Genomic DNA, 24,956 nt, shown 5'->3' with positions numbered 1-24,956 from the left:
TACAAGATAAAGCAGAAAAAACTGGTAAAAAAGACGGGATTTTTTTTTTATACAAGAAGTCATCTTATGGCATCGTGAATTACCACGCCTCTGCTGAATGAAAAATTTCTGATTTCGTTAAAAGTGCAAGAAATTGAGGTAAGTTTTGCTATTTTTTTCAAATTCTCAGACAAAATGACTCCAAAAGAAAATTTTTAAAAAAAATTCAAGACTCACATTTTCAGCTTTCTTATTATTATTATTGAATTTCCTGTCACGCTACATTTTGTTGAAAAATCGCGGGTATTACCATTTTCGATCCTGGCACGTACCTCCATCATCATCCTTTGATTCCCCGAACAAGCGTCATAAATATTCAATTTGTGTCGCAAGATTATTGAATCTCCGAGCATCTCACAAAAGCGCCAATTTCTATTCCACGTTTGTTCCCCTTTAATAATATTTTTATTCAATAATACACACGAATTTTTTATTGTTATATGATGCGACGACGACGAAACCAGCTAAAAAAAACGTTCGAAATAAATCTTTTCTCATCTTTTCACGTATCGTCTTTATTACTTGTACATCGTTCACTTGCGTTCGAAGCCGATTGTTAAAAAATTTATATGCCTAAATGGAGGAAAATCGAGCAAAAAACAGATATACGAATGGATCAAACGAGGCGCAGGAAAAAAAAGAGGAGAAGAAACGAAGAAAGGAAAATCGCGATGGTGGATAAAGATAAAAACAGACAAAAGAAGAGCCGGGAGAAGGAAATTCGTAATATAATGATAGAAAATATTGTCTCATCCGGCTTAAAATTTGCGAAAAAGACTGTCGTCTTTTTTTCGAAAGATTCGCTGTTTTGATAAATGAAGGAAAAAAAAATAAATGGGGGAAAAACGAAACGATTTTGACGAAAAGCCGAATTGACGTTAATGAGAAAACTATTCATTCACGATATTCTTTTTTGACGAATACGTAATGAGAAGATGAAACGAAAACTGATACGTTTAATAATAATAATATGATTGACTAACAAGTAGGAGGCAGGAGGCGTGATAGAAAGACCAATCCAAATACAAAAAGGACAAAATTGATCCTATCAGATGGCAACCGAAACACGTGTCTTCTCCGGTCGGTATTGCTGCCGACACCAACGACGAAAGGAGATCTTTGAGTGACAAGTCATCAAAGCTTATTCCATTCCAATGAATTTCTCAGGATTATTATAATCTTGTTTGCTGGAGTAGGTACTGCTTGTTAAAGTGAATGTCACCCCTAAATGCCACACATTAAGGGCAGAAAGATTTCCTCTCCGCTTTCACGTGTATCAGTTTCAATGTTTTTACAAGCACGAAACCACAAACAAAAGACTTATTTATTTTATTTTCACACATCAAAAAACAACAACAAGTAAAAAGTTTTTTTTTATCATCATTTGTTTGATGAGCAATAACAATATAGAAGAAAAATACCTTCTCTCTGAAGAAATAAATAAGTTAAAAAAAACTTTAGAATATATTGAGATTAATTCACTTCTCTTCTTGTTCTTTATTCAACAGTGTCAGCAGCATCTGATGGTGCTCAAAATAAGATAAATTTATAACAACAAAAAAAAAGTTGATGAAAAATAAAAAAAAGAGCAACTGATACAACAGAATTATCGTAAAGAAAAGGAAACAAAAAAGTTTTCAATAAACTTACATGGTGAAGGTAAGTACCGGAATTATGTATTGATGAAACTTGTTCTCATGATACAAAGTAACGAACTGTGAGCGCATTTTCTTTAATTTTTTGTTTCAGGTTTTCAAACTTGTTGAATGATTTAAAAAAGCTGAGAAGAGGAAATCAAGATTTAAAAAATCTTGTAGCCCTAATGTGGAAATATTTTGTTTGGATTTTGAAAAACTATGGCAGTCGAAAACTACCTTCCAATAAATTATCCTTCTGTAAGTAATAGATTTTAAAGAACAAGTTTGAAGATTTCACCCAAGCATTGCAAAATTCATAAACAAAATTTCAAGACTACGATTTATAGATGAACATCATAAACTTTCGAGTAAGACGTAATAGATGTTGATCAAACTTAAGGATCCCGCTACCTAAAACGTATAGATCCGTTAGAAAGAATGAAATGCTATCTATTTAGGAAATAATTACAGTTGTGGTCATAACAATGGTAAATCAAACTCTTTGGAAGAATTAATAAGCCACACAAAATACTGTCGAAACTATGCCAAATCATCTTCAGTAGTTACAAAATATACATCGACATAAGTGAGATTAAAAGTATATCAGATTGAAAGACAAAAAATCTTCTAACTTCATTCACTTAATTATTTATAACAATATAAAAACTACCGCAATGAAATAAAAATCATTACATTGAGCCATGTGAAACGAAATATGAGAATATAAACACTGAAAGACAGCAAATTTGAGAACAAGTGCAAACAACTAATATGACAGACAGACCATAAACCTCAAAAGAGCATATTTTTAAAATAGAAACGCACCAAAAATCATCGAACTAGAATAAAAAGGTGTTTAAACAAACCCATATCGATTACAATTTTCTTTTGTACTGTACTTACTTTTTTTTTCTCCGTGATTCTTTGTTTGTTTATTTATAAATAGTTTGCCAACTACTAAAGCAAAAGGGTGATCAAAGTTCCTCCACACAATTTTTTCGTAAATCCACAATACACAACGGTTGTCTGGATAATCTTGTAACTGCAAAAAAAAAAAGTGACCAAAAAACCGCAAATTGACCATTTTACGTCTCAAGTTTACTCAAATAGATAAAAACCTGCTCGATTTTTTTGTTGCTTTGTGAACACATGTCGAAAGACGAACGATCATTGCATACATAATGTATTTGTAACTCTAATTTCAAATATCCTTAAAGGCAATTATTTTGCAATGTCTTACTTCATTTCACGTTAAAAATGGTGTGAAGAAAATATATATTTATTTTCATGCACAGACAATCTTTTTACCTCTTTTTCTCTCTCTCATGAGCTAAGACAAAAATGCACGCCATTTTCTCGGAGTGCCAGAAAGTAGCTGCGAGCCAATAATAGCATTTAATGATAAATGTAAGTTGTTCTCTGCTTCGTTTTTTTTCCTTTCGTTCATTTCATTTCTCTCTCAAATAATGCAAGAAAAAAGTCAATTTGGAACACAAGACGAATAAAATGGCGAAACGTTTGGTCGTTTCATGCACGCAAGGCCTCGGGGCTAAAGTTGAAATTTTATGCATTTTTATTTTCGTTTCTTCTGTGATTGTTCTGTGTAAAAAATTTATAAATAAATGAATATGAATGATATGAATATAAAATGGTTTTTGTTTTGTTAACACTTTGGATGGAATGATCAAAAAATGTCGGAGGTGATTTAACAGAGGATTTGTTTTGAACTTTTTTGCTTTGCGTTGGATTCTCATCGGAATTTTAATAGATTGCAATGTGAATTGGTGAATAATGGAATTGAAATCGATTATGAAGCGTCATAATATTCGAAATTTGTAAACAAAAAAAATAATAAAAAAAAAATAAAAATTAAATAAATATTTAATAAAATTTTAAAACATAATTTTAATTTATTGTATTTAATTAAATTTTATTAAAATTAATTAATTTTTAAAATAAAAAAAACTAATTTTTAACATAAATCAACTTTAATTTTTTACATAAATTTGGAGAAATTTTACCCAAAATATTTATTTACCTTTTTTAATAAACTTTCTTTATTAATATTATTTTAAATTTCATTTCATTTCAAAACAGTTTGAGGAATTAATATTTTAACATTTTTAAAATTTTTTTTAAATCATTTTATAAATTTCAAAATCAAATTTTTTTCATAATTTTCATTTTATTACCAAGTTATTAAAAAAATTATTGAAAAATTTAAAAAAGAAAAATAACGAATTTCAAAATTCAACAAAATTCAAACTACTAAATGGATTCCCTTCCAGTCTACTTCCAATAATTCTTCAAAAATACCGCAAAAAACATCTGTTTTACGTTCTTAACTTATAAAAGTCACATCTCTTCAACAAATAGAATTAAAATATGCCCTTTTATATTATTCTCATACTCCAATAGCACATGAAACTCTAACAAGTCTTCATTCTTAGAAGATTTCTTTGAAGTTCAGACCTGTGATGTCTTGTTTGTAAATAAATCGCATAAAAATTATTAAATTTTAACAAGAGGGATTAATTTTTCAATCTCTCCCGAGAACTGAAGGTAAGCGAAAGTACCAAAAATCATTCTGTCCTTGAAGAAAAACCTTCATTAAGCTCCAAATCAATCACTAAAGATAAAAAAAATACCTTCAAAGTGATTAGTGAAGTTATGTAAGTGACAGACAAAAACAATTGAATACCGATAAGACAGTAATTGAAAAAATCCCATAAAAAAATTAAAAACTTAGAAACAAAAGTGAAAAAAAAATTCTTGGTAAAAATAAAGTGTCAATAAATAAGTTATGACGTCGAAGTGAATGTTTACATTCGAAATTTTTTTTATAAAAGTTGCCGCTACAGAGGTATGCGTGTCACGTTTGAACTTGAATGTGATAATAACAAGATAGTTTCATACGACACAGAATTGAGACAATTTATGCTTAATCATTGTTCTTTGCAATTGTGACTTTGCGAAATAATGAATTTAAAATCTTTAATTTGATGCTAAAAATCAGTTAAGAAGTAGGCGTCTCCTTAAAAATGCTTAAAAGGGCTTAAAATTGCACCCACGACTCATTGTTTTGGTCTCAGAAATTATGAGTGATTAATAAAATTTCATTTTTTTTACAGAAAAACTCTTGATTGTATAAAAAGACGATCCAAAAGGTGCCAAAAATGAACACGAAAGCAGCTTTTGCCATTGGCGGAGTGTTTCTCGGGTGTTGCAGCAACGTTGTTTTCTTGGAATTGCTCGTCAAGTAAGTTTTTCTCACAAAAAAAATTAAAATTTTTAATTAAATTAATTTTTTTTCTTTTAGAGCTGATCCTGGATCCGGAAATCTCATCACTTTCTTGCAATTTCTCTTCATCGCAGTCCATGGATTTATTTTTACCGCCAAATTTGGCACAAAAAAGCCTCGTATCGGCTTAAAGGACTACACAATCCTTGTTGCGATGTTCTTCGTTGTGAGCGTTTGCAATAATTACGCCTTCGATTTCAACATCCCCATGCCTTTGCACATGATTTTCCGCGCGGGATCCCTAATCGCCAACATGGTAATGGGCATCATAATTCTACGGAAGCGTTATGACATCTGGAAATACATTTCCGTGGGAATGATAACACTCGGCATCATCCTATGTACCATCGTATCGGGCAGTAAAGTGGAAAAAATTACCCCAACCGAAGCTGCTGCTGCGGAATTAGACGCTAAAAATGAAGCTCTTGGGTTTTCAGCGTTCTTTTGGTGGACTTTAGGCATTACTTTGCTCACGGTAGCACTGTTTTTGTCAGCTCGCATGGGAATTTATCAAGAAACTTTGTACAAACGCTACGGAAAACATCCGGATGAAGCACTTTTTTACACGCATTTGTTGCCATTACCGGGATTTTTGTTGCTTTTTAATAATATCTCGGAACACGTGAACATCGCATCGGGTAGCACGCCTTATGAGTTGCCAATTTTGGGAATTTCCGTACCTGTTATTTGGTTGTACCTGCTCGGAAACGTCTTGACACAGTATTTATGCATTAGCTCCGTTTATGTGTTGACCACGGAATGTGCCTCGCTTACCGTTACGCTCGTTGTGACCTTGAGAAAATTCGTTTCGCTCATTTTTTCGATAATTTACTTCAGAAATCCCTTTACGGTGTTCCATTGGTCGGGAACGCTGCTCGTATTTGTGGGCACAATTATCTTTACGGAGATTGTACCGAAGATACGGGAGTCCATGGAGACGAAACAAAAGCTTGAAGCTTCCAAGAAACGAGAATAATGGTATCTGACCTTTTAATTTTTTTGTCGACACGAATTTTTTAACGTATTTATCAACGAAAAGTCGTATTTTGTAAGTTTTATTTGTTACCAAATCCCGATTTCGGAATAAAAATGTTTTCCAAATTTCCTAAAAATTCATTTTTTACACTAAAAATCTCTTTTTTCAGCTTTTTTCACCGAATTAAGCTGTCAAATAGCCTCCTTCCAAAGGTAAACAGTGTCCATTAATGAAGGAAGACTTGTCACTCAACAGAAAAATAATCGGCTCGACAACTTCATGCACTTCTCCGAACCGTCTCAAGGGAATTCTCGAGATTAATGGATCAGCTTTTGCTGGATCACTCCAATTTTCGCGTCCCATTCGCGTTAAAATGACCGTCGGATTGACATTATTCACGCGAATCTTACGAGGCCCAAGCTCGAGTACCAAATTTTTCATGAAATTATCCAAAGCTGCCTTTGTAGGTCCGTAAACGGAATGTCCTTCGATGCCGATCATCGATGCAAGCGACGAAATATTCACAATTGAACCGCCATCCCGGATTTTAGGGCTCAAAAATTGACAGAGATTGTAAATTGCCTTGAAATTCACGTTGAATTGGTGATCAAAGTCACTTTCGGTCATCTCAGCGAAGGGTTTGATAACAGCAACTCCCGCCGAATTCACAAGAGCATCGAGAAAAGTGATATTTTTGAGAGCTTCTCGCGTTTCTTGCCATTTCGCCAAGTCAACAGCGATCGTTTTTATACCGGAACACTCTGCCGCAAGCTCATCCAAGGGTTTTTGGTTGCGAGAAACAGCAATGACTTTCGCCCCAAGCTCATGAAGGGTCTTGCAAAGTTGATTTCCGATGCCATGTCCTGCTCCAGTGACTAAAATTGACTTTCCTTTGACTTCTAACTCCATATTTGTCGGTTTTGGTACTGAGAAGGTCAAATATTAGCGATTATCTTATCACTTTTTGTTTGTAATTTTGCTGAATGAGCGTCTCACAGCACTTTTCTCTCCAGAATTAATCAAAAAATTAAGAAGAATTTTCAACGGATCTCGAACGGGGTGCGTTCAAAATGATTTTTTGAATTTTTTGAGGCAGTCAAAAAATATTTCCGAACACATACCGTAAGCGAAGCCAGAAAACAAAACAAAACAAAACAAAATTTCCAAACTCTGACACCGAAAAAGTCTTTAAAAATCTCCGTGTAGCTGGAAAGTTATCGAAAATAGTTTAAGAAAGTCAAGCAAATTATTTTTTATTGATTTATTGGTCGCCTACGTAAGCTGTCGTTGAATGTCTGGCAATTAAAATAACGTCTTTCTGAAATATGAGCTCGAATAACATCTTAAAGCGCTATTTTTGCCGCTTGATCGACGAAAATCAACCAGAATTAAGCGAATCGACAGTTTGTTGTGTGAAATGTCATCAACACGGAAAGATTAGAAGGTAAATTTTCTTAAATTTCCATGATCAAGGACATTTTTTAATGAAAATTTTAATTTTTTTCAAGATTTGATGCCTCTGCCGAGACTCTCCAACACGATCACTTGTTCGAATTTCACGCAATTATCGGAAATCAACCCACAGAGTACATTCTTGGCACAGAATTACTCGAATCGCATCACCCCGAAGACGAAATTGTCGATGAGGATGACGGCGAAATCGGTCAAATTCAGTATACGGACGAAGATGTTGTCGAAGTTGAGTTTGTTCAGCAAAGCATCGATGGCGAAGAGATCATCCAAGAAGCGAATGACGCAAAAGACGCCTCAATTGTGCGACATTCGGGCGTTTGGAACTATTTTGAGGAAAATACAGCGGAGCAAAAGGTTCATTGCTTGTTGTGTCGCCAAAATAACGTGAGTCACAGCTACAGCACGAACAGCAGCACGTCAAATTTGCGAAAACATCTGAAGACGGCGCACGAAATCGAGGTCGAAAACTACAAACCACTCATGCGAAAGGGAAAAAATGACGAAAAACGAGGATACGGGATTAGCAGAGTGTGGAAATACTTTTGCAAAGTCAAGAAAAATGGAGAAATTCAAGATAAGGACTACGTTTATTGCGCGGAATGCTTGAAAAAAGGCACGCAACATCGCTACAAGCAAACGAGCAGTACAGGAACGCTTCGTCAACACTTAAGATCGCAACATGATATTGACTTGGATGTCGGGCGGGAGTATTGTGAGACTGCCCAAATGGTTAATATCGAAAATATCGTCGCTGTTGGACTTGGTAAGAAACTTTTTCAAAGAAAATTTAAAAATTTTGACTAAAATTTAAAAATTTTCACCAAAATTTAAAAATTTTTAACCAAAATTTATTTTTTTAGAAGCAAGTCCCGTAAAAATGCACCGAAAAGGCAAAACAAAGAAACTCAGTTCAGCTCGTTCGTATTACAGCGACGTGCCAGATGACGACGAATACGTTTATTGCACTCTTTGTTCCGCCGAGAACCGAGTTCACAAATATCGCAAGTCGACGTCGTCGTCAACGCTTAAAACGCATCTCGTGCAAAAGCATGAAATCGATCCGGATGCCGAAGAAGCGGAAAATAGCAAGAAAAATATCGAAGAAGGGGAAATTCTTGATGGCACGGAAGCCGTTGTTGAAGTTTACAGCTTCGATGAGGAAATTCTCGAGCGAGCACAGAAAATCACATCAATCAAAACGCGTAAAATTCGAACTTATTTCTTCCGACTTGAGGATGAGGAGGTTTTTTGTTGCGCTTTTTGCATTTTGGATGGTATTAAAAAGGCCTACAAGCCAACGACATCGACTTCGGGGCTTCGGAGACACTTGATGTCGGCACATCAACTTGATCCGCTGGGGTATTTCAAGAGCGAAGGTGACACGGAAGTCACGCTGAACGAAGAACAGATCGCGGAAAGTATCGCTGGCAAGAATAAAGCGAAAGAATCCGACGTTTGGAAGTATTTTTGTAAGAAAGAAGTCATGAAAGAGGATTCGTCCTTTGAAATTGATGAAAATTATATTTATTGCTCTCTCTGTTGGAACGGACCAACGCGACAAATTCACAAATATAAGACAACAACGTCTTCCGGGGCGCTAAAAAGACATTTAGCATCGCGACATGGACTGCAAATCCTCAATCGGAGAGTAAGATCGATGACAAATACGACAAAAACTGATGCCGAAGAGACGCAGGAGGAAGATCACATCATCGAAGAAGAAGAACAGCAACAAGAAGAAGTCTTTTACGAAGAAGTCGAAGTCGTTTCGCAACAAAAATCACAAAATCCGCCAACAATTGTGAGAAAACCTCAACCAAATCCGATAAAACTCCCGAAATATTGTCGTTCATGCGGTAAAACCGACGCTGGATTCTTCACAAAACTCACAGCAGTATTCGACGATGCCGATTGCAACGACGAAAATCCCGAGCAAATCTCCCTTTCGGAACTTTACTTCCAAATCACAGGCATTCGCGTTCGCCCCGACGACGGAATGTCCCAACTCGTGTGTTACCTTTGCGAAGCGAATCTCAAGTCAGCCTACAAGTTCCGGAAAATAGCTTTGGAAACGGAAAACGACATGATACAAAAACTTTTTGGCGACCAAACGGAAACCGATGACTACGAAGTACTCGAGGAAGTTTATCTGGATGACGAAGATCCGCCCGACGATAAAGTCGTGTATCGAAAAGTCACGCAACACCCGGGAAAAAGTCAAAAATTCATCACAGTAATATCAAAAAGACACGAAAAACTACCGGAAGAAGATCAGGAAATAACGTTGGCGAATTATGAGACGGCAGATGGACAAGAAATTGAGTATGAAGAAGAGTATTCGGCATCGATGTCGAAACGGAAAAAGAACGAAGGGTTGATGGATGAGATGTTTTGGGATGGATATGAAGTGAAAAATGATGCGGCGAAAAGGCAAAAACGGATATCAAGTGAAAAAAATAAAGTATTTCAAACATTTTCGCATGCGACGAAGCAAGAAGCGGCATGCGATATTGATGAATGAACTTAGAGTAATTATTTATTATTTTTAAGATTTTTTAAATAAAAATTTAAAGAATTTTTAATTTAAAATTAATTTAAAACCGAAATTTTAATTGAAAAAATATATCAAAATTTGTCGTTTTGAGAAAATTTTAATAAAAAGAACCATGAAATAAACCACGTGACCTGAAAAAAAATTTCAAACCACGTGATCGAAAAATTTCAAACCTGAGAGATTTAAAAAGTTTCCAAAACTGAGAAATCTTCAAACCTGAGAAAATTTTCAAATCACGTAACCTAAGAAACCTTCAAACTTGAAAAAATTCGAACCACGTGACCTGAAAAAAAATTTCAAACCACGTTATCGAAAAATTTGAAACCTGAGAGATTTGAAAAGTTTCCAAAACTGAAAAATCTTCAAATTTGAGAAAATTTTCAAATCACGTAACCTAAGAAACCTTCAAACTTGAAAAAAATTCGAACCACGTGACCTGAAAAAAAATTTCAAACCACGTGATCGAAAAATTTCAAACCTGAGAGATTTGAAAAGTTTCGAAACTGAGAAATCTTCAAACCTGAGAAAATTTCAAATCACGTAACCTAAGAAACCTTCAAACTTAAAAAAAATTAGAACCACGTGATCTGAAAAAAAATTTCAAACCACGTGATCGAAAAATTTCAAACCTGAGAGATTTGAAAAGTTTCCAAACTGAAAAATCTTCAAATCTGAGAAAATTTTCAAAAAATGTAACCTGAAAAGCCTTGAAAATTTAAGAAAACTTATAATCTTAAAAATTTTCAAACCACGTGACCTAAGAAATCATTAACTTTAGACATCATCAAACCACGTGACCTGCAATAAATAACGGTAAAAACGTTCAAATCCAAATGAGACGAATAAAATTGATAAATTATCTTCATACATCCCAATGCACAAAGTGAACTTTTTTGTCATTAGTGTCAACCAAACGTCGCGACTCACCACGTTTTATAAAGCCCTTTTTTCCTGAGACGTCAAGTGTAAAACATGCCGGTGCGTTTTCTCCTCACAAAATTATTTATTTAGTGCCTTCAAAACAACGAAAAATGTGCAAAAATACGTTCAAAATGCTGTTGTGTCTCCCATCTTCGATTTGCAGTGCAAAAAGTCCCGTTCTGACCTCGAAAAATACGCGAAAAAAGCAAAAATATTTTCGTGCCATTTGCTTTTGTGTCTGACATTTGCTTTTATGACAAAAAAATATATTGTATCGTGTGTCAACAATGTGATTAACGAAACAGATAATTATTTCATCACATTAGATATCGTTGCAAAATGTGACGAAATTGGAGAATTTCCGACGTAAACAATGCATTTTGACGGGATTTTCGCACATTTTCTGTGAATTACAAAGAAAGTGAAAATAATTTGAATTTTTTTTCTTGAAAATTGCAGTTAGCCAAGGACTTATTACACCCGCTCCCAGCGGAAGAAAAACGCAAGCACAAGCTAAAGCGTCTTGTACAACACCCAAATTCATACTTTATGGATGTCAAGTGTCCCGGATGTTATAAAATCACCACTGTGTTTTCACATGCCCAAGGAGTTGTCGTCTGCACTGGATGCTCAACGATCTTGTGCCAACCAACTGGCGGACGGGCTAAACTCACAGAAGGTAATTTCTTGACATTTCCTTGAATTTCCTCAAAATTAATTGAAATTTTTGCTTTTTTTAGGATGTTCATTCAGAAAAAAGCCCTATTAAATGGGTCATCATGCATTTCCATCTATACTACCATACACGTATAATAAATTGAATGCAAATTTTACATCATAAAAGTTTGTGTTATTTATCGACGCGCATCATCGTCGTAAAAAATTCTTAATTTATAAGTACAATGCAAGACAAAAATGCGAAAGTTAAACTGGATTAACATCTCCAACGCCAGTGAGTGATGCAAAATTGTGTAAAATGCTTTGCGAAGATCAATAAAAGCAAAAAAAAAAACTCATTTTGAGAAAGAAAGATGTTTATTTTGTCCCAGTTTCAAGCAAAATATCTTCAAAAACGACATTTTTGGTGCAAATTACTCCGTTACGGATGTCTTCAAGGATGCGTTTTCGCTTTTCTTGTAAAATTTCGGCAGTTTTTGCTTTATTAGAAGCTTCTTGTACTTTTTTACTAACTAATTTCCGCAAAATTAAATCAATTTTATGGATTTCTGTTTGAGTTGCAGGAGCGGGAGCTTCTTTTAAGGGCTCTTCGGGCAGTAATTTTTCTATAAAATCAAAAATTTCATTGAAATCAGCAGTTTCAACATCAGTAAAGAGCGAATTTCGTTCCCACGAATTAGAATTTATGGGAATTTCGAGTTGTTCAGACATTTTTTGGATAATTTCAGCTCCAACAGAGGTCTTGCGAGCCAAATCTCGTTGAATAGCGACTTCTAAAGGTACTTCGAAATAAATTTGACAAAAGCTACAAGCAAATTCTCGTGCAATTTGGTAAAAGTTGTATCTCATGCTGCGGTAAAAGTTGTTATCGTCGATGATGATGTACGAAATTTGATGATTTTTGTCGTAATTTTCAATTATTTTACTTAAATTTGCATCCAAATGCTGTTTCAAGTGACTTTCAACAGGCTCAAAGTCCTCAAATTTGATACTTTTCACTAAAATTCTGGTCAATTCCACAAATTTCCTTCTCAATGTCTTAAATTCTCGTACATTTCGTTGAATTTCGAACAACAAATCGAAACAAAGGTGATAAAAATTAACTTTTTCTCTCAAACATCGCTTTAATTGATCACAAAAACTAGTTTTGCCAGCGCCTGGCAGTCCCACTAACACTACAATAACAATTTTGCTCCCCATTTTCACGCAACTCATGATTTTGTCTCTTCCACGGTGAGTGTTTGAACGGGATTCGTGATAACTTGAGGTTCTTGCGATGGAGGATTTTGTTTTTGTTGCTCCTGCTGTTGCTTCAGGGCTTCTTCGCGAGCTTTTTGTAGTGCGAGTTGTTCCTGTTCCGCCAAGTCTGCTGCTCGTCTCTTGTTGATTTCTTGCTGTTGTTCCATGTAAATGACGAGAAGTCGCTGATTTGCACTCGAAAATTTCTTGTAGCAATTATCGACGCATCTGTCTTCTTCGGGAGTTATTCTTCGAGTTGATAAATTTTCGACACATGCCTTGAAACAGAGTTCCGTGATACGATTATAGACTCCCAAGAAGCTTTTGATCTGTGAAATGAATGAAATAAATTAAAAGAAAATTGACTAAAGCTCCCGATAAAAACTTACATTTGACAATTCTGCTCTTAAATTATCCATTTATGTGAAAATTTTGTTAATTTTTCAATTTTTTAAAACTATTGAAGAAGTGAGACGAATGAAATTGATAAGTCCCATGGCGTATTTTGCTATTTTTAACAAGCCCAGAGCACAATTGGAATTTTTTGTTGAATTAGCAAAAAAGCGATTTTTTATAAGAGGCTCCTGACTTTGAGGTTCGTGACGGGATTTCCAATAGCAAAAAAAAATTCAAAACAAATCCAAAAAGTGAAAATTTCTCCAAAAAAATCCCATTTCCTGGCCATGGATTCCATCGAGTCGGGCGAAGAAGACTACCATATCTTCAAGCAGGACGACCTTTTCTCGGATGCGCTGCCAATTATGAAGGAAATTCGTCGTCAAGGCAAATTATGTGATGTAAAGTTGAATGTGGGTGTTTCTCATCAATTTTTTATTCATTGCAAAATCTAAAAAAAATTAAAAAATATTTTATTTTAGGTAGAAGATCAAACCTTTTCCGCACACCGAATAGTATTAGCGGCTACCATTCCCTATTTCTACGCCATGTTCACGCACGACATGACAGAATCCCGCATTCGTGAAATTACGATGAAGGAAATCGAGCCACAAGCCCTCGAAAGTCTCATTAATTTTGCGTATAGCGGCGTCGTGAAGATCACAAACCAAAATGTCCAAGGATTGATGATTGGTTCGTGCTTTTTGCAACTCACACAAGTCCGAGATGCCTGTGCGAGCTTTTTAATTACGAAATTTAACCCGCATAACGTGCTTGGAATCTCACAATTTGCCGAAACTCTTGGTTGTGTCGATCTCGTGAACCAAGCGCAAAAATATATTCATCATTATTTCTCAAAAGTCGCCCAAAGTGACGAATTTATGAATTTAAAATTTGAGTTTTTGATTGAACTCATTGCGCGCGACGAGCTAAATGTCCCCACGGAGGAAAATATTTTCGAGGCTTGCTTAAATTGGATCAAGTATGATCAGGAAAACAGGGAATCTCTACTTCCGCAGGTGCTGGCAAAAGTTCGTTTGCCTCTTTTATCGCCGCAATACCTCGCGGATCGTGTTGCGCCCGAAGAATTAATCCGCCAATCGCATCAGTGTCGCGATTTGATCGACGAAGCGAAGGATTATCACTTGATGCCCGAACGTAGGGCACTTATCCAAAGTTTTCGTGTGCGACCCCGATGTTGCGATTTTGTGATAGGACAAATTTATGCCGTTGGCGGACTCACAAAAACGGGAGAAAGTGTCTCGACTGTTGAAATTTATGATCCCGTGACGAAAACATGGCGCATGGGCGAAGCAATGAGCATGTTAAGGTCTCGTGTGGGAGTTGCAGTGCTCGGAGGAAAGTTATATGCCTTTGGAGGATTCAATGGAACCGAAAGATTGGCAACTGTCGAAGTGTACGATCCAAAAACCATGAAATGGACTCAAGGAAAAACGATGCGATGCAAACGAAGTGCTGTTGGAGTTGCTGCTTTGGATGATTATATCTACGTTTGTGGCGGTTACGATGGAATTACGTCGCTTTCGACAGTCGAATGTTACAGTCCGAAGACAGATACGTGGCAAACTGTGGCTCCGATGATGAAATATCGCAGTGCTGGCGGCATGGCAGCGTTGGGCGGGCAAATTTATGCCGTTGGAGGACATGACGGGCTATCTATCTTCGATAGCGTTGAACGTTATGACCCAATTGGAAGTAAGTTTCATGATTTTTTCACAAAAAAAAATCTAAAAAATAACAAAAAATTATTTTTAGATACCTGGACCAAAGTAAAAAACATGCTAAATCGACGTTGTCGTCTCGGAGTCGCGTGTTTAAATGGAAAACTCTACGCAGCAGGCGGTTACGATGGCAATTCATTCCTCAAAAGTGTCGAATGTTATGATCCATCGACCGATACATGGACCTCCGTGTGCCCGATGAACGTTAAACGAAGTCGCGTCGCATTAGCAGCTAATATGGGCAAGTTATGGGCCATTGGAGGCTATGATGGCGAATCTAATCTCAGCACAGTTGAAGTTTATGATGCATCAACCGACTCATGGAGTTTTGTGGCGCCGATGGTTTGTCACGGAGGAGGCGTCGGAGCAGGAGTTATTCCAAATCAATAAAAAAACAGCCATAAAAATGAATTTTTTAACATAAAATTAGTAGAAGAGGCACCTGTTTTAACTTAAAATCACCTAAAGTCATAATAACGGGATTTTTTAGAGGGAAATTTTTGCTAATCCTATACAAATTTATTAGAAAAAAAATGCATTTTAGCTTGTTGTGAGTAAAGTGACCTCAGTACCTAGCAAAATATAGCAGAAAATGCGTTTAAAAAAATATTTATAATAAAAATTATAAAAAAAATATAATTATGAAGTAGAAAAAAAATACAATCGTCAGTCATTAGAAATAAAAAAATATGTTTAATAAATTTTTAACTTCAATTTAAATAAAAAAAAATTTTTTTTACCTTTTTAAACTCCAAATTTGCTAAAAATGAAGCCATCAATAATTATTTACACATTATTTCGAACCTTTGACTCGATTAATTGCATTTTTATTTAATTTATCGAATAAATAGACTTCTTTTATCCGTTTCCGTGTATCTTTTTTTATTACTTTTTATATTTGTGTGTATCCTCCATTTTTTTGTAAGTTATTAAACATGATAATATATATAATTTAATTTTTTTATACAATATTTCTCTTTGGTAAGTATATTTATTATTATTATTTGTAATAATAACAACGTAAAACCATCAGATATTGATTTATTTATATTTTTTTGTATTAATAATAATAATATTAATAGCGCATTTGTTCCAGCCTGATATGTTACAAGTTGTAACTTACAATATTTTGTAAACTTTTTTTTATTTATTTATTTTTTTTATAATACATATTAATATTTATTATTTTAATATTAAACATTTTTTTATTATTCAATTCTGCTTTTCAGTATATTTTAGTGACTCCTCATTATATTTATTAAAATTTTAATTATTAATTAATTTTTATTTTTTTTTATTAATTTAATTGGAGAGTTAAAAGGAAAGTATAACAAGAAGAATTTTTTTGTAATAATTTATTATTATTTTAATCGACTGTTTGTAGCATTTTTATTCTGTAAACATCATATCACTCATGTACCTCAAGTATGTTGTTATCGTTGGGAATTTTTAAAATAACAAAAAGGTTCAAGTATTTTTAAGTGATTTTTTTTATCAGGTGCGGAACAGTAAAAAATAATTTATTAAAATTAATAAATATTTTTTTTATATTTAAATATTTTTTTTATAATTTTTTAAATACTTGAAATTTATAAAAAAAAATTATTTAATTTATATTTAATAAATAATTAATTAATTTTAATTTTTAAATAAATATTTATTTTATCATTAAAAAAAATTTAAAAAATATTCCGCACCTGATTTTCACCCTTTTTGATTGTTTTTTTTATCGATTGCTGCTGTTCGTATTAATAACAAAAGTAACATTTATTTATTTTTGAACAACATTGATTTATATAAAAAAAATAAATATTTATTTTCGATGAAAATGCTTTAAAAGATATTTTTAATTTTTTATAGATTTTTTAGTTTTTTTTCAACTTCAAATAAAAATTAATTATTTTTAAAATTTATTTTAATTTTTTATTATTAAATAATCAATTAGATGCCATTTCTCAACATTATTATAATTTTTAAATCTCTTTAAAATAATTATTTATTCATCTTTTATTTTTTAACTGAAACACCTTTTCCACGTTTGTCTCTGTTTTGTGTTTTTTTTCGTTTTGCACTATTTTCTCTCACTATTCTTTTTATTATATTTTTTTTTTATCTATCACCCGTTTATTCGATTTATTTTTATGCGATAAATTTCTCTGCTAACTTTTTCACTTTTCATTAATTCCATTTTATTTTCAAATTATATTTTCGCTGCCTTTTCTAACAAAAATAAGTCAACTAAACTTGAATCTGCATAAAATGATTATTTTTAAATTAAAATCAGTAGCAACGAGAAATTACTTTTGCAAACATTTCTCTGCAACTTTTCGAATAAATAATTTAATTGAATAACAAATTTCCGGATTTCACGAAGATTGGATGTCAAATAATTGTTTTTTTTATAATACTTTAAAAAATAACCCAGCCACGGAAGAAAATAAATAAAAAATTATAACTTAAGTTCTATTAATACTTTTTTTTAGCCGTTATATGTTCATCATTGTACTTAACTGCTCACTTTACTCCTGACTTGACTCGGAATCTAAAAAGAAAGAAAAAAAATTCAATTATTGTTAAATTTCCATATGATTTTTCGCTTTTAATTTATTTTATGCACAAAGCAATTCTCACGTGAGGTGCAATGTTACAACAGAGACACAAAATAAAAATTTTCAAAAGACCATTAGCTATAATCAACTATTCATGCTTTAAAGTGCTCTGCAATGCTGCAACAACACCCGACTCATCTTCAATTAAAATTAATTCTCTTATGTAAATCTGTGTAGAATTTTTTTTTCCAGCACGATTTTTTAATCATCCTGCATATTTTTATAAAGTTGGAGGCATTTTCAGTCATCACACATGGTTTGTTGGATGAAAAACGTGAAAAATTCTCCGATGCAATGTCTGATTAAATTTCAAGAGCGTATGCAAGTGTGTGCATCATTTTTATTTATATTTATGAAATTTACACATTTTCACTCTAATAACAACGCTTGTTCATAAAATGCACATAATGGTCATCGAAGGAGTTGAAGTTTGCATTCATGAAAAGTGATGGTGAATGTTGTTATGAAAATTTTTTTACCAAGCTATTGTTAACAGATAAAAGATGTGAAATTGTGATCGTTAAAGAAAAATATGAAAAAAAGTTAAAGTTTTCAGTTAATGGTCAACAATTTTTTAAAATATTATTTAAAAAAAAAATTTGAAGCTCTTAAGTAAAATTTTCAAGATGAATATAAAACTTTAGAAACATTTTTCAAATTCAATTATAGTTTTAAAATTTATTTTTTGAGTTTTTTTTATTTTTTTTTTATGGAAAAAATATTTTTAAAAAATTTTAATTTGATAATTATTAAAAATATCATAAAATTATTTTTTTTAATTTGTGAAAAAAGAATTTTATGTTTCAAAATCGTAAAAATAAAAAAATAGAGAAAGTAGTCGTCTAAAGAACGACATACGATACCGCATTTCGATGTTATATGCTTTTTTGTACTCCTCATTTCACAATTTCGTACACCTCATGACCCTTTTGCAATTTCATACACTTTCAAAACAAAACCATGTCAAAGAAAAAATTTTTTTCAGTTTCAATTTTTTTGCAGTTTTGAGTTATAAAATGATTAAAAATGATAAATTAGAGCCCTCTGACAAATTTTTATCCATTTGGAGCAAGATTTGACAAAAATCACACAGTTTTTGACACAGTTTTTGATTTAGTTTTGCTCTTGATTTGGTTTTCAAAACAAAACTGTGTCAAAGAAAAAATTTTTTTCAGTTTCAATTTTTTTGCAGTTTTGAGTTATAAAATGATTAAAAATGATAAATTAGAGCCCTCTGACAAATTTTTATCCATTTGGACCAAGATTTGACAAAAATTGCTTTGACACAGTTTTTGACATAGTTTTTTTGCTCTTGATTTGGTTTTCAAAACAAAACTATGTCAAAGAAAAAAAATTTTTTCAGTTTCAATTTTTTGGCAGTTTTGAGTTATAAAATGATTAAAAATGATAAATTAGAGCCTTCAGTTTTTTTGCTCTTGATTTAGTTTTCAAAAAAAAAATAAAGAAAAAAATTTTTTTTCAGTTTCAATTTTTTGGCAGTTTTGAGTTATAAAATGATTAAAAATGATAAATTAGAGCCCTCTGACAAATTTTTATCCATTTGGAGCAAGATCTTTTTGACACAGATTTGGTTTTCAAAACAAATTTTTATCCATTTGGAGCAAGATTTGACAAAAATAGCTTTGACACAGTTTTTGACACATTTTTTTTGCTCTTGATTTAGTTTTTAAAACAAAACTATGTCAAAGGAAAAAAATTTTTTCAGTTTCAATTTTTTGGCAGTTTTGAGTTATAAAATGATTAAAAATGATAAATTAGAGCCCTCTGACAAATTTTTATCCATTTGGAGCAAGATTTGACAAAAATAGCACACAGTTTTTGATTTGCTCTTGATTTGGTTTTCAAAACAAAACTATGTCAAAGAAAAAATTTTTTTTCAGTTTCAATTTTTTGCAGTTTTGACACAGTTTTTGACATAGTTTTTTTGCTCTTGATTTAGTTTTCAAAACAAAACTATGTCAAAGGAAAAAAATTTTTTCAGTTTCAATTTTTTGGCAGTTTTGAGTTATAAAATGATTAAAAATGATAAATTAGAGCCCTCTGACAAATTTTTATCCATTTGGAGCAAGATTTGACAAAAATTGCTTTGACACAGTTTTTGACACAGTTTTTTTGCTCTTGATTTAGTTTTCAAAACAAAACTATGTCAAAGGAAAAAAATTTTTTCAGTTTCAATTTTTTGGCAGTTTTGAGTTATAAAATGATTAAAAATGATAAATTAGAGCCCTCTGACAAATTTTTATCCATTTGGAGCAAGATTTGACAAAAATTGCTTTGACACAGTTTTTGACACAGTTTTTTTGCTCTTGATTTAGTTTTCAAAACAAAACTATGTCAAAGGAAAAAAATTTTTTTTCAGTTTCAATTTTTTGGCAGTTTTGAGTTATAAAATGATTAAAAATGATAAATTAGAGCCCTCTGACAAATTTTTATCCATTTGGAGCAAGATTTGTCAAAAATAGCTTTGACACAGTTTTTGACACAGTTTTGTGCTCTTGATTTAGTTTTTAAAACAAAACTATGTCAAAGAAAAAATTTTTTTTCAGTTTCAATTTTTTGGCAGTTTTGAGTTATAAAATGATTAAAAATGATAAATTAGAGCCCTCTGACAAATTTTTATCCATTTGGAGCAAGATTTGACAAAAATAGCTTTGACACAGTTTTTGACACAGTTTTGCTCTTGATTTAGTTTTCAAAACAAAACTATGTCAAAGAAAAAAATTTTTTCAGTTTCAATTTTTTGGCAGTTTTGAGTTTTTAAAATGATAAATTAGAGCCCTCTGTTTTTATCCATTTGAGCAATTTGAAACACAGTTTTTGATTTTTTTGCTCTTGAAAAATGAGTTTTGAAATTAAAAATGATAAATTAGAGCCCTCTGACAAATTTTTATCCATTTGGAGCAAGATTTGACAAAAATTGCTTTGACACAGTTTTTGACATAGTTTTTTTGCTCTTGATTTAGTTTTCAAAACAAAACTATGTCAAAGGAAAAAAATTTTTTCAGTTTCAATTTTTTGGCAGTTTTGAGTTATAAAATGATTAAAAATGATAAATTAGAGCCCTCTGACAAATTTTTATCCATTTGGAGCAAGATTTGACAAAAATTGCTTTGACACAGTTTTTGACATAGTTTTTTTGCTCTTGATTTAGTTTTCAAAACAAAACTATGTCAAAGGAAAAAAATTTTTTCAGTTTCAATTTTTTGGCAGTTTTGAGTTATAAAATGATTAAAAATGATAAATTAGAGCCCTCTGACAAATTTTTATCCATTTGGAGCAAGATTTGACAAAAATTGCTTTGACACAGTTTTTGACACAGTTTTTGCTCTTGATTTGGTTTTCAAATCAAAACTATTTTTTTTCAGTTTCAATTTTTTGCAGTTTTGAGTTTAAAATGTTTTCATTTGGAGCAAGATTTGTCAAAAATAGCTTTGACACAGTTTTTTTGCTCTTGATTTAGTTTTTAAAACAAAACTATGTCAAAGAAAAAAATTTTTTCAGTTTCAATTTTTTTGCAGTTTTGAGTTATAAAATGATTAAAAATGATAAGTTAGAGCCCTCTGACAAATTTTTGTCCATTCGGAGCAAGATTTGACAAAAATGGCTTTGACACAGTTAGTTTTCAAAACAAAACTGTCAAAGAAAAAAAATTTTTTCAGTTTCAATTTTTTGGCAGTTTTGAGTTGTAAAATGATTAAAAATGATAAATTAGAGCCCTCTTGACAAATTTTTATCCATTTGAGCAAGATTTGTCAAAAATAGTTTTTTTTGATTTAGTTTTGCTCTTGATTTTTGTCAAAGAAAAAATTTTTTTTCAGTTTCAGTTATATGATTAAAAATGATAAATTAGAGCCCTCTGACAAATTTTTATCCATTTATAGCAAGATTTGACAAAAAATGACTTTGACACAGTTTTTGACATAGTTTTTTTGCTCTTGATTTAGTTTTTATAATTAATTTTAAAATTAAAAATAAATTAATTAAAATTAATATAATAAATAATTAATTAAACCGAAAAGTATAGAGAAATGTTAAGATTAAAAAAAATATTTTGAAATATTTTTTATCTAGTTGTTACTAATCCTCAACTTATGAGTATCTTCTCAACGAGTCTTAAAAACTTTATTTTTCTTGATTAAATAATCTTCAACATCTCACAAATAAATAAACAAACTGTCAAAAAGTTCACACTCAATAAATTTTTACTTGATAAAAACCACTTATTCACTCATGTCAATATTTTAATCAGAAGTCCTACAAAAGTTATCAACAGACAAGTTTTCATTTTTCTCGATTTTTTTCATTCATTATTAAGTTGTTCCGTTTCGCACAAAGAAAAATAGTCGTGCATTTACCGTTAACCAACTCATTCATTCACTTCGCAAAAAAAAGTGAACAAACAGTAAAAGACACATTTCACTGTCAAAACTGAAAAATAATAAAAAAGGACAAAAAAGTTTTACATTTCCCGGTTTTTCACTACATTTCATCGACTGTACTTGAAAGTACCTTTTGTATGTCTGTATGGCGAAGAAAAATCTAAAATTATAGTATTATAGTGGAAAATGCAATAATATCATTTTTTTCCTCTGTCACAGTCGTGTTTATATCCGTGCTTGCCACAAAAGAAAAATATGACAAAAGTTGCTTGATATTTATCTGCGACGAGGACGATCACCCAGAAGCAGCTCTTTTCTCACGATACCATCTCCAGCTTTGTTTGTGTGTGTGTGTGTGTCAGTGACACAAATAATTTCACGTGCAGCGAAAAAAAGAAAATAAAACTCAAAAATAACAAGCATCATCTCGTTTCTTCGCATCAACACGTTAAATGGCACCAAAGCGTATCGTTGTCGCATAAAAACCGAGAGAGAGCGAAGAGATCAAAAGAAAGTAGCAAAAAAAAGTTTAAAAAGTTCTCGCAACCGTTGTCACCTTTCGCTACATTTTTTATCGCACAGCTCGTGTGAAACCCAACAGGACGTGTAATTTCACTTGTCTACGTAGCCTGTCGTAACATAAGTGTTTTACGAGGCACTTTTTGCTGTTGCGATAAATAGACGAGCCGTAATCCACGTGGGAAATCGCCACTTTTTTTTATTTATTTATATCATGGTGCCTATCGTTGTTTGGCGCCTTTGATTTTTTTTCATCGCTTTTTATCACGTCGTGCAGGAAAATTATTTACAAGTCCTTTGTGGTGTTTTATTACAAATTGCCGGTTAAATGGTGACAGATATGGCAAAAAGTTACGTTTTAGAGTTAATTGCGTTCGGTAGCGGGATTAAAGTATTAAATTACGTGAAGGCGATGCATGTTGCGCAAAAAAATATCTCATTACGGGAGAGGCATTAACACGTTATTATGACTTTGGTGAAGTGTCACAAATAAAAAAAAAACTTGAATTTGCGAAAAAATATGATTGAAGTATATTTTTATAAAAAAAAATCTAATTTTGAAAAAAAAAAATTTTAAATAATTATTTTTAAAATTTTAATTAATTAAATAAAAATTATTTTAATTTAAAAAAAAATAATTTTAAAAAATATTTTTTTGAAAATAATTTAAATTTAATAATTTATAAAATAATTATTTTTTAAATTCAAAATTTAATTTGAATAATTTAAAAATTTAAAAGAAAAAAAAAATTAAAATTAAATTAAATTTTAAAATTAATTTTTTTTTTATTTAATTTAATTTCATAAAAAATTCACAAGATTTATTTTTAAAATTAAAAAAAATAAAATAAATAAAACTAATTAAATAAAATTTAAAAATAATTAATTGTTAAATAAAAAAAATATACAAAATTTTATAAATTAATATTTAAAATAATTAATTAATTTTAATTAATACCTAATTATAAAATTAATTTATTAACTAATAATAGTTAAAACTTTATTAATAAAAAAATAATTTATTTTTTTTTTTTAAATAAATAATTAATTTAAAATAAATTATTTTTTAAAAATTAAAAAAAAATAAATTTAAAAAGTTAAAGGACTGAGAAAATATTATTTTTACCAATTTAAGGTTCTTTGCGCTGCAAGTTTCATTGAATTTTTTTAAAACTCCTCAAAAAAAAAATCTTCAAAATGTTTAAAATTCTCAAAAAGATCTAAAAACTGAATCAAAAACAATGTAGAATATGACAAGTTATACTTTAAAAAATGTTTTTCTCAAACTTTTAATGTCAAATATTTGTCAAGGCACAAAATAGTGCAAGGACATTAATGATTCATGAACATTTGAACGAGCTGCGAGACAAATTTTTAGTGAAAATGAACTTTTTTCCACAATTTTATGTTACTTTTTTGTCCTTGTGTTATTTTTTCCATATGAATGTCTCCTCTTTAGGTCATAAAAATTTTTTTCACGATTTTCAACTATCATTTTATGAAACAACAACAAACTATCTCACAATATTTGCATATCATTAAGTCATAAAATGCTTCAAAGTGCAAAAAGGTAAAAAGGAGACGCCTTACCTTTTTTGCCTCTCATTCCGACAAATCCGTTGGGTTTGCGTTTTTCCATGTTATTTTCGAGCTGTTCGGTTTCTTCAATTTCATTTTCAGAATTGAAGGCCTAAAATCAACAAAAATTTAATTTTTGAAGGAAATATATAAAAAAAAATTTTTTACCTTCTTTCCTCTGACACCGATAAATTTACTGCGAAACTCGTAGGGGAATTTCTTGCCTCGCGTACCAAAAAATGAATTTCCCTGTAAATAAGCAAACTATCATTTAACATTGATTTTGCTTTTTTTCAGCAAAAAGCTGTTAGTTGGTCGAGACCTTTCTATATAGACTTACCAAGGGCCCCTTTTTGCCTCGCATGCCCAAAAATCCTGCAGCTGGCGCTCGTTTTTCGTAATTATCTAGCATTTCGGGGTCGTCTTTCTTACCGCGCATTCCTAAAAATTAAAATTTTTCATGAAAATCGTTTAAAACTGAGACTCGAAAGTTATTTTTTACCCATAAAACCTGACGGAGCTCTTTTGCCACGCATCGCTGTAAAGCCCGAAGGTGCTCGTTTCTTACTTTCGAGCGTTTGGAATAAATCGCTGTCATAAAATCGACGTCCTCGCATCCCAACAAAGCCCGCAGGCGCTCTCTTCTCATACCCGTACTCCTCAATGTTGTTCGGATCGAGTTCATTTAATTGATCTTCGTACCAATGATTTAGCGAATCAGCTCCCGACATCAATGCTTGATACAGTCTCAAGTCGTCATCGTTGCTGCTGTAATTGTCGTACTGCTGTTCAAAGTCTTCAGGTCGTTTCCCACGCATTCCTACAAAAAAACGAACATTTTGAGTAAATTTCTCACAGATTCTGGATGAAAAAGTGACATAAATCATCGCACGC

General features: G+C 31.7%; 8 protein-coding genes across 12 annotated transcripts in view; 4 read left to right on the top strand and 4 right to left on the bottom strand.

The window, feature by feature from the left end:
• Positions 1–4,099: 4,099 nt before the first annotated feature.
• LOC134828096 (UDP-xylose and UDP-N-acetylglucosamine transporter) lies at positions 4,100–6,097 on the top strand. Its single transcript, XM_063841058.1, has 3 exons — positions 4,100–4,238; positions 4,808–4,935; positions 4,996–6,097. Exons 2-3 carry the CDS (start codon positions 4,853–4,855, stop codon positions 5,951–5,953), a joined length of 1,041 nt encoding a protein of 346 aa, XP_063697128.1. The 5' UTR covers positions 4,100–4,238; positions 4,808–4,852; the 3' UTR covers positions 5,954–6,097.
• Positions 6,017–6,970, bottom strand: LOC134828097 (L-xylulose reductase). Its single transcript, XM_063841059.1, has one exon. It carries the CDS (start codon positions 6,860–6,862, stop codon positions 6,137–6,139), a length of 726 nt encoding a protein of 241 aa, XP_063697129.1. The 5' UTR covers positions 6,863–6,970; the 3' UTR covers positions 6,017–6,136.
• Positions 6,971–7,095: 125 nt separating this feature from the next.
• On the top strand, positions 7,096–9,996 carry LOC134828095 (uncharacterized). The gene is made up of 3 exons (XM_063841057.1): positions 7,096–7,397; positions 7,462–8,189; positions 8,287–9,996. The coding sequence occupies exons 1-3, from the start codon at positions 7,279–7,281 to the stop codon at positions 9,945–9,947; spliced, it is 2,508 nt and encodes an 835-aa protein (XP_063697127.1). The 5' UTR covers positions 7,096–7,278; the 3' UTR covers positions 9,948–9,996.
• An 886-nt stretch (positions 9,997–10,882) lies between these two features.
• On the top strand, positions 10,883–11,744 carry LOC134832932 (small ribosomal subunit protein eS27). The gene is made up of 3 exons (XM_063847169.1): positions 10,883–10,958; positions 11,361–11,580; positions 11,642–11,744. The coding sequence occupies exons 1-3, from the start codon at positions 10,953–10,955 to the stop codon at positions 11,668–11,670; spliced, it is 255 nt and encodes an 84-aa protein (XP_063703239.1). The 5' UTR covers positions 10,883–10,952; the 3' UTR covers positions 11,671–11,744.
• A 183-nt stretch (positions 11,745–11,927) lies between these two features.
• On the bottom strand, positions 11,928–12,795 carry LOC134832919 (L-seryl-tRNA(Sec) kinase). The gene has a single exon (XM_063847145.1). It carries the CDS (start codon positions 12,792–12,794, stop codon positions 11,937–11,939), a length of 858 nt encoding a protein of 285 aa, XP_063703215.1. The 5' UTR covers position 12,795; the 3' UTR covers positions 11,928–11,936.
• On the bottom strand, positions 12,791–13,311 carry LOC134832927 (mitochondrial import inner membrane translocase subunit Tim10B). The gene is made up of 2 exons (XM_063847158.1): positions 13,208–13,311; positions 12,791–13,147 (listed from the first exon to the last, which is right to left on the bottom strand). The coding sequence occupies exons 1-2, from the start codon at positions 13,235–13,237 to the stop codon at positions 12,791–12,793; spliced, it is 387 nt and encodes a 128-aa protein (XP_063703228.1). The 5' UTR covers positions 13,238–13,311.
• Positions 13,312–13,446: 135 nt separating this feature from the next.
• Positions 13,447–15,686, top strand: LOC134827768 (kelch-like protein 18). 2 transcript variants are annotated; one of them, XM_063840570.1, is made up of 3 exons: positions 13,447–13,627; positions 13,697–14,930; positions 14,991–15,686. In XM_063840570.1, the coding sequence occupies exons 1-3, from the start codon at positions 13,502–13,504 to the stop codon at positions 15,344–15,346; spliced, it is 1,716 nt and encodes a 571-aa protein (XP_063696640.1). In that variant the 5' UTR covers positions 13,447–13,501; the 3' UTR covers positions 15,347–15,686. The 2 variants fall into 2 exon arrangements, with proteins under 2 accessions (XP_063696640.1, XP_063696652.1); XM_063840582.1 differs by having other exon boundaries at positions 13,447–13,631; positions 13,701–14,930.
• Positions 15,687–16,969: 1,283 nt separating this feature from the next.
• The window catches only part of LOC134838211 (tachykinins), a 33,979-nt gene continuing 25,992 nt past the window's right edge, over positions 16,970–24,956 (bottom strand). For 2 of the 4 annotated variants that reach the window (XM_063853687.1, XM_063853688.1), the window contains exons 5-9: positions 24,565–24,882; positions 24,385–24,503; positions 24,231–24,326; positions 24,075–24,174; positions 16,970–17,498 (exon numbers count right to left, since the gene is read on the bottom strand). In XM_063853687.1, coding sequence (XP_063709757.1) covers positions 17,476–17,498; positions 24,075–24,174; positions 24,231–24,326; positions 24,385–24,503; positions 24,565–24,882 — 656 coding nt within the window. In that variant the 3' untranslated portion in view covers positions 16,970–17,475. The remainder of the gene's footprint in view (positions 17,499–24,074; positions 24,175–24,230; positions 24,327–24,384; positions 24,504–24,564; positions 24,883–24,956) is intronic. The other 2 variants (XM_063853689.1, XM_063853690.1) reach the window with 2 other exon arrangements.

This window comes from Culicoides brevitarsis, chromosome 1 (assembly GCF_036172545.1).
Source record: "Culicoides brevitarsis isolate CSIRO-B50_1 chromosome 1, AGI_CSIRO_Cbre_v1, whole genome shotgun sequence".
In the NCBI taxonomy this organism is placed as follows: domain Eukaryota; kingdom Metazoa; phylum Arthropoda; class Insecta; order Diptera; family Ceratopogonidae; genus Culicoides; species Culicoides brevitarsis.
The sequence above is the reverse complement of the archived record's forward strand: the minus strand, read 5'-3'. Positions and strand labels throughout refer to the sequence as shown.

Coding starts and splice junctions, on each gene's coding strand:
- LOC134832919 (XM_063847145.1), bottom strand. CDS start 12,794: ATGAGTTGCGTGAAAATGGGGAGCAAAATTGTTATTGTAGTGTTAGTG.
- LOC134832927 (XM_063847158.1), bottom strand. CDS start 13,237: ATGGATAATTTAAGAGCAGAATTGTCAAAT. Junction 13,148..13,207: donor TAAGAGCAGAATTGTCAAAT/GTAAGTTTTTAT, acceptor TTCATTTCACAG/ATCAAAAGCTTCTTGGGAGT.
- LOC134828095 (XM_063841057.1), top strand. CDS start 7,279: ATGAGCTCGAATAACATCTTAAAGCGCTATTTTTGCCGCTTGATCGAC. Junction 7,398..7,461: donor CAACACGGAAAGATTAGAAG/GTAAATTTTCTT, acceptor ATTTTTTTCAAG/ATTTGATGCCTCTGCCGAGA. Junction 8,190..8,286: donor TATCGTCGCTGTTGGACTTG/GTAAGAAACTTT, acceptor TTATTTTTTTAG/AAGCAAGTCCCGTAAAAATG.
- LOC134827768 (XM_063840570.1), top strand. CDS start 13,502: ATGGATTCCATCGAGTCGGGCGAAGAAGACTACCATATCTTCAAGCAG. Junction 13,628..13,696: donor TATGTGATGTAAAGTTGAAT/GTGGGTGTTTCT, acceptor ATTTTATTTTAG/GTAGAAGATCAAACCTTTTC. Junction 14,931..14,990: donor ACGTTATGACCCAATTGGAA/GTAAGTTTCATG, acceptor AATTATTTTTAG/ATACCTGGACCAAAGTAAAA.
- LOC134828097 (XM_063841059.1), bottom strand. CDS start 6,862: ATGGAGTTAGAAGTCAAAGGAAAGTCAATTTTAGTCACTGGAGCAGGA.
- LOC134828096 (XM_063841058.1), top strand. CDS start 4,853: ATGAACACGAAAGCAGCTTTTGCCATTGGCGGAGTGTTTCTCGGGTGT. Junction 4,936..4,995: donor TTCTTGGAATTGCTCGTCAA/GTAAGTTTTTCT, acceptor TTTTTCTTTTAG/AGCTGATCCTGGATCCGGAA.
- LOC134832932 (XM_063847169.1), top strand. Junction 11,581..11,641: donor ACGGGCTAAACTCACAGAAG/GTAATTTCTTGA, acceptor TGCTTTTTTTAG/GATGTTCATTCAGAAAAAAG.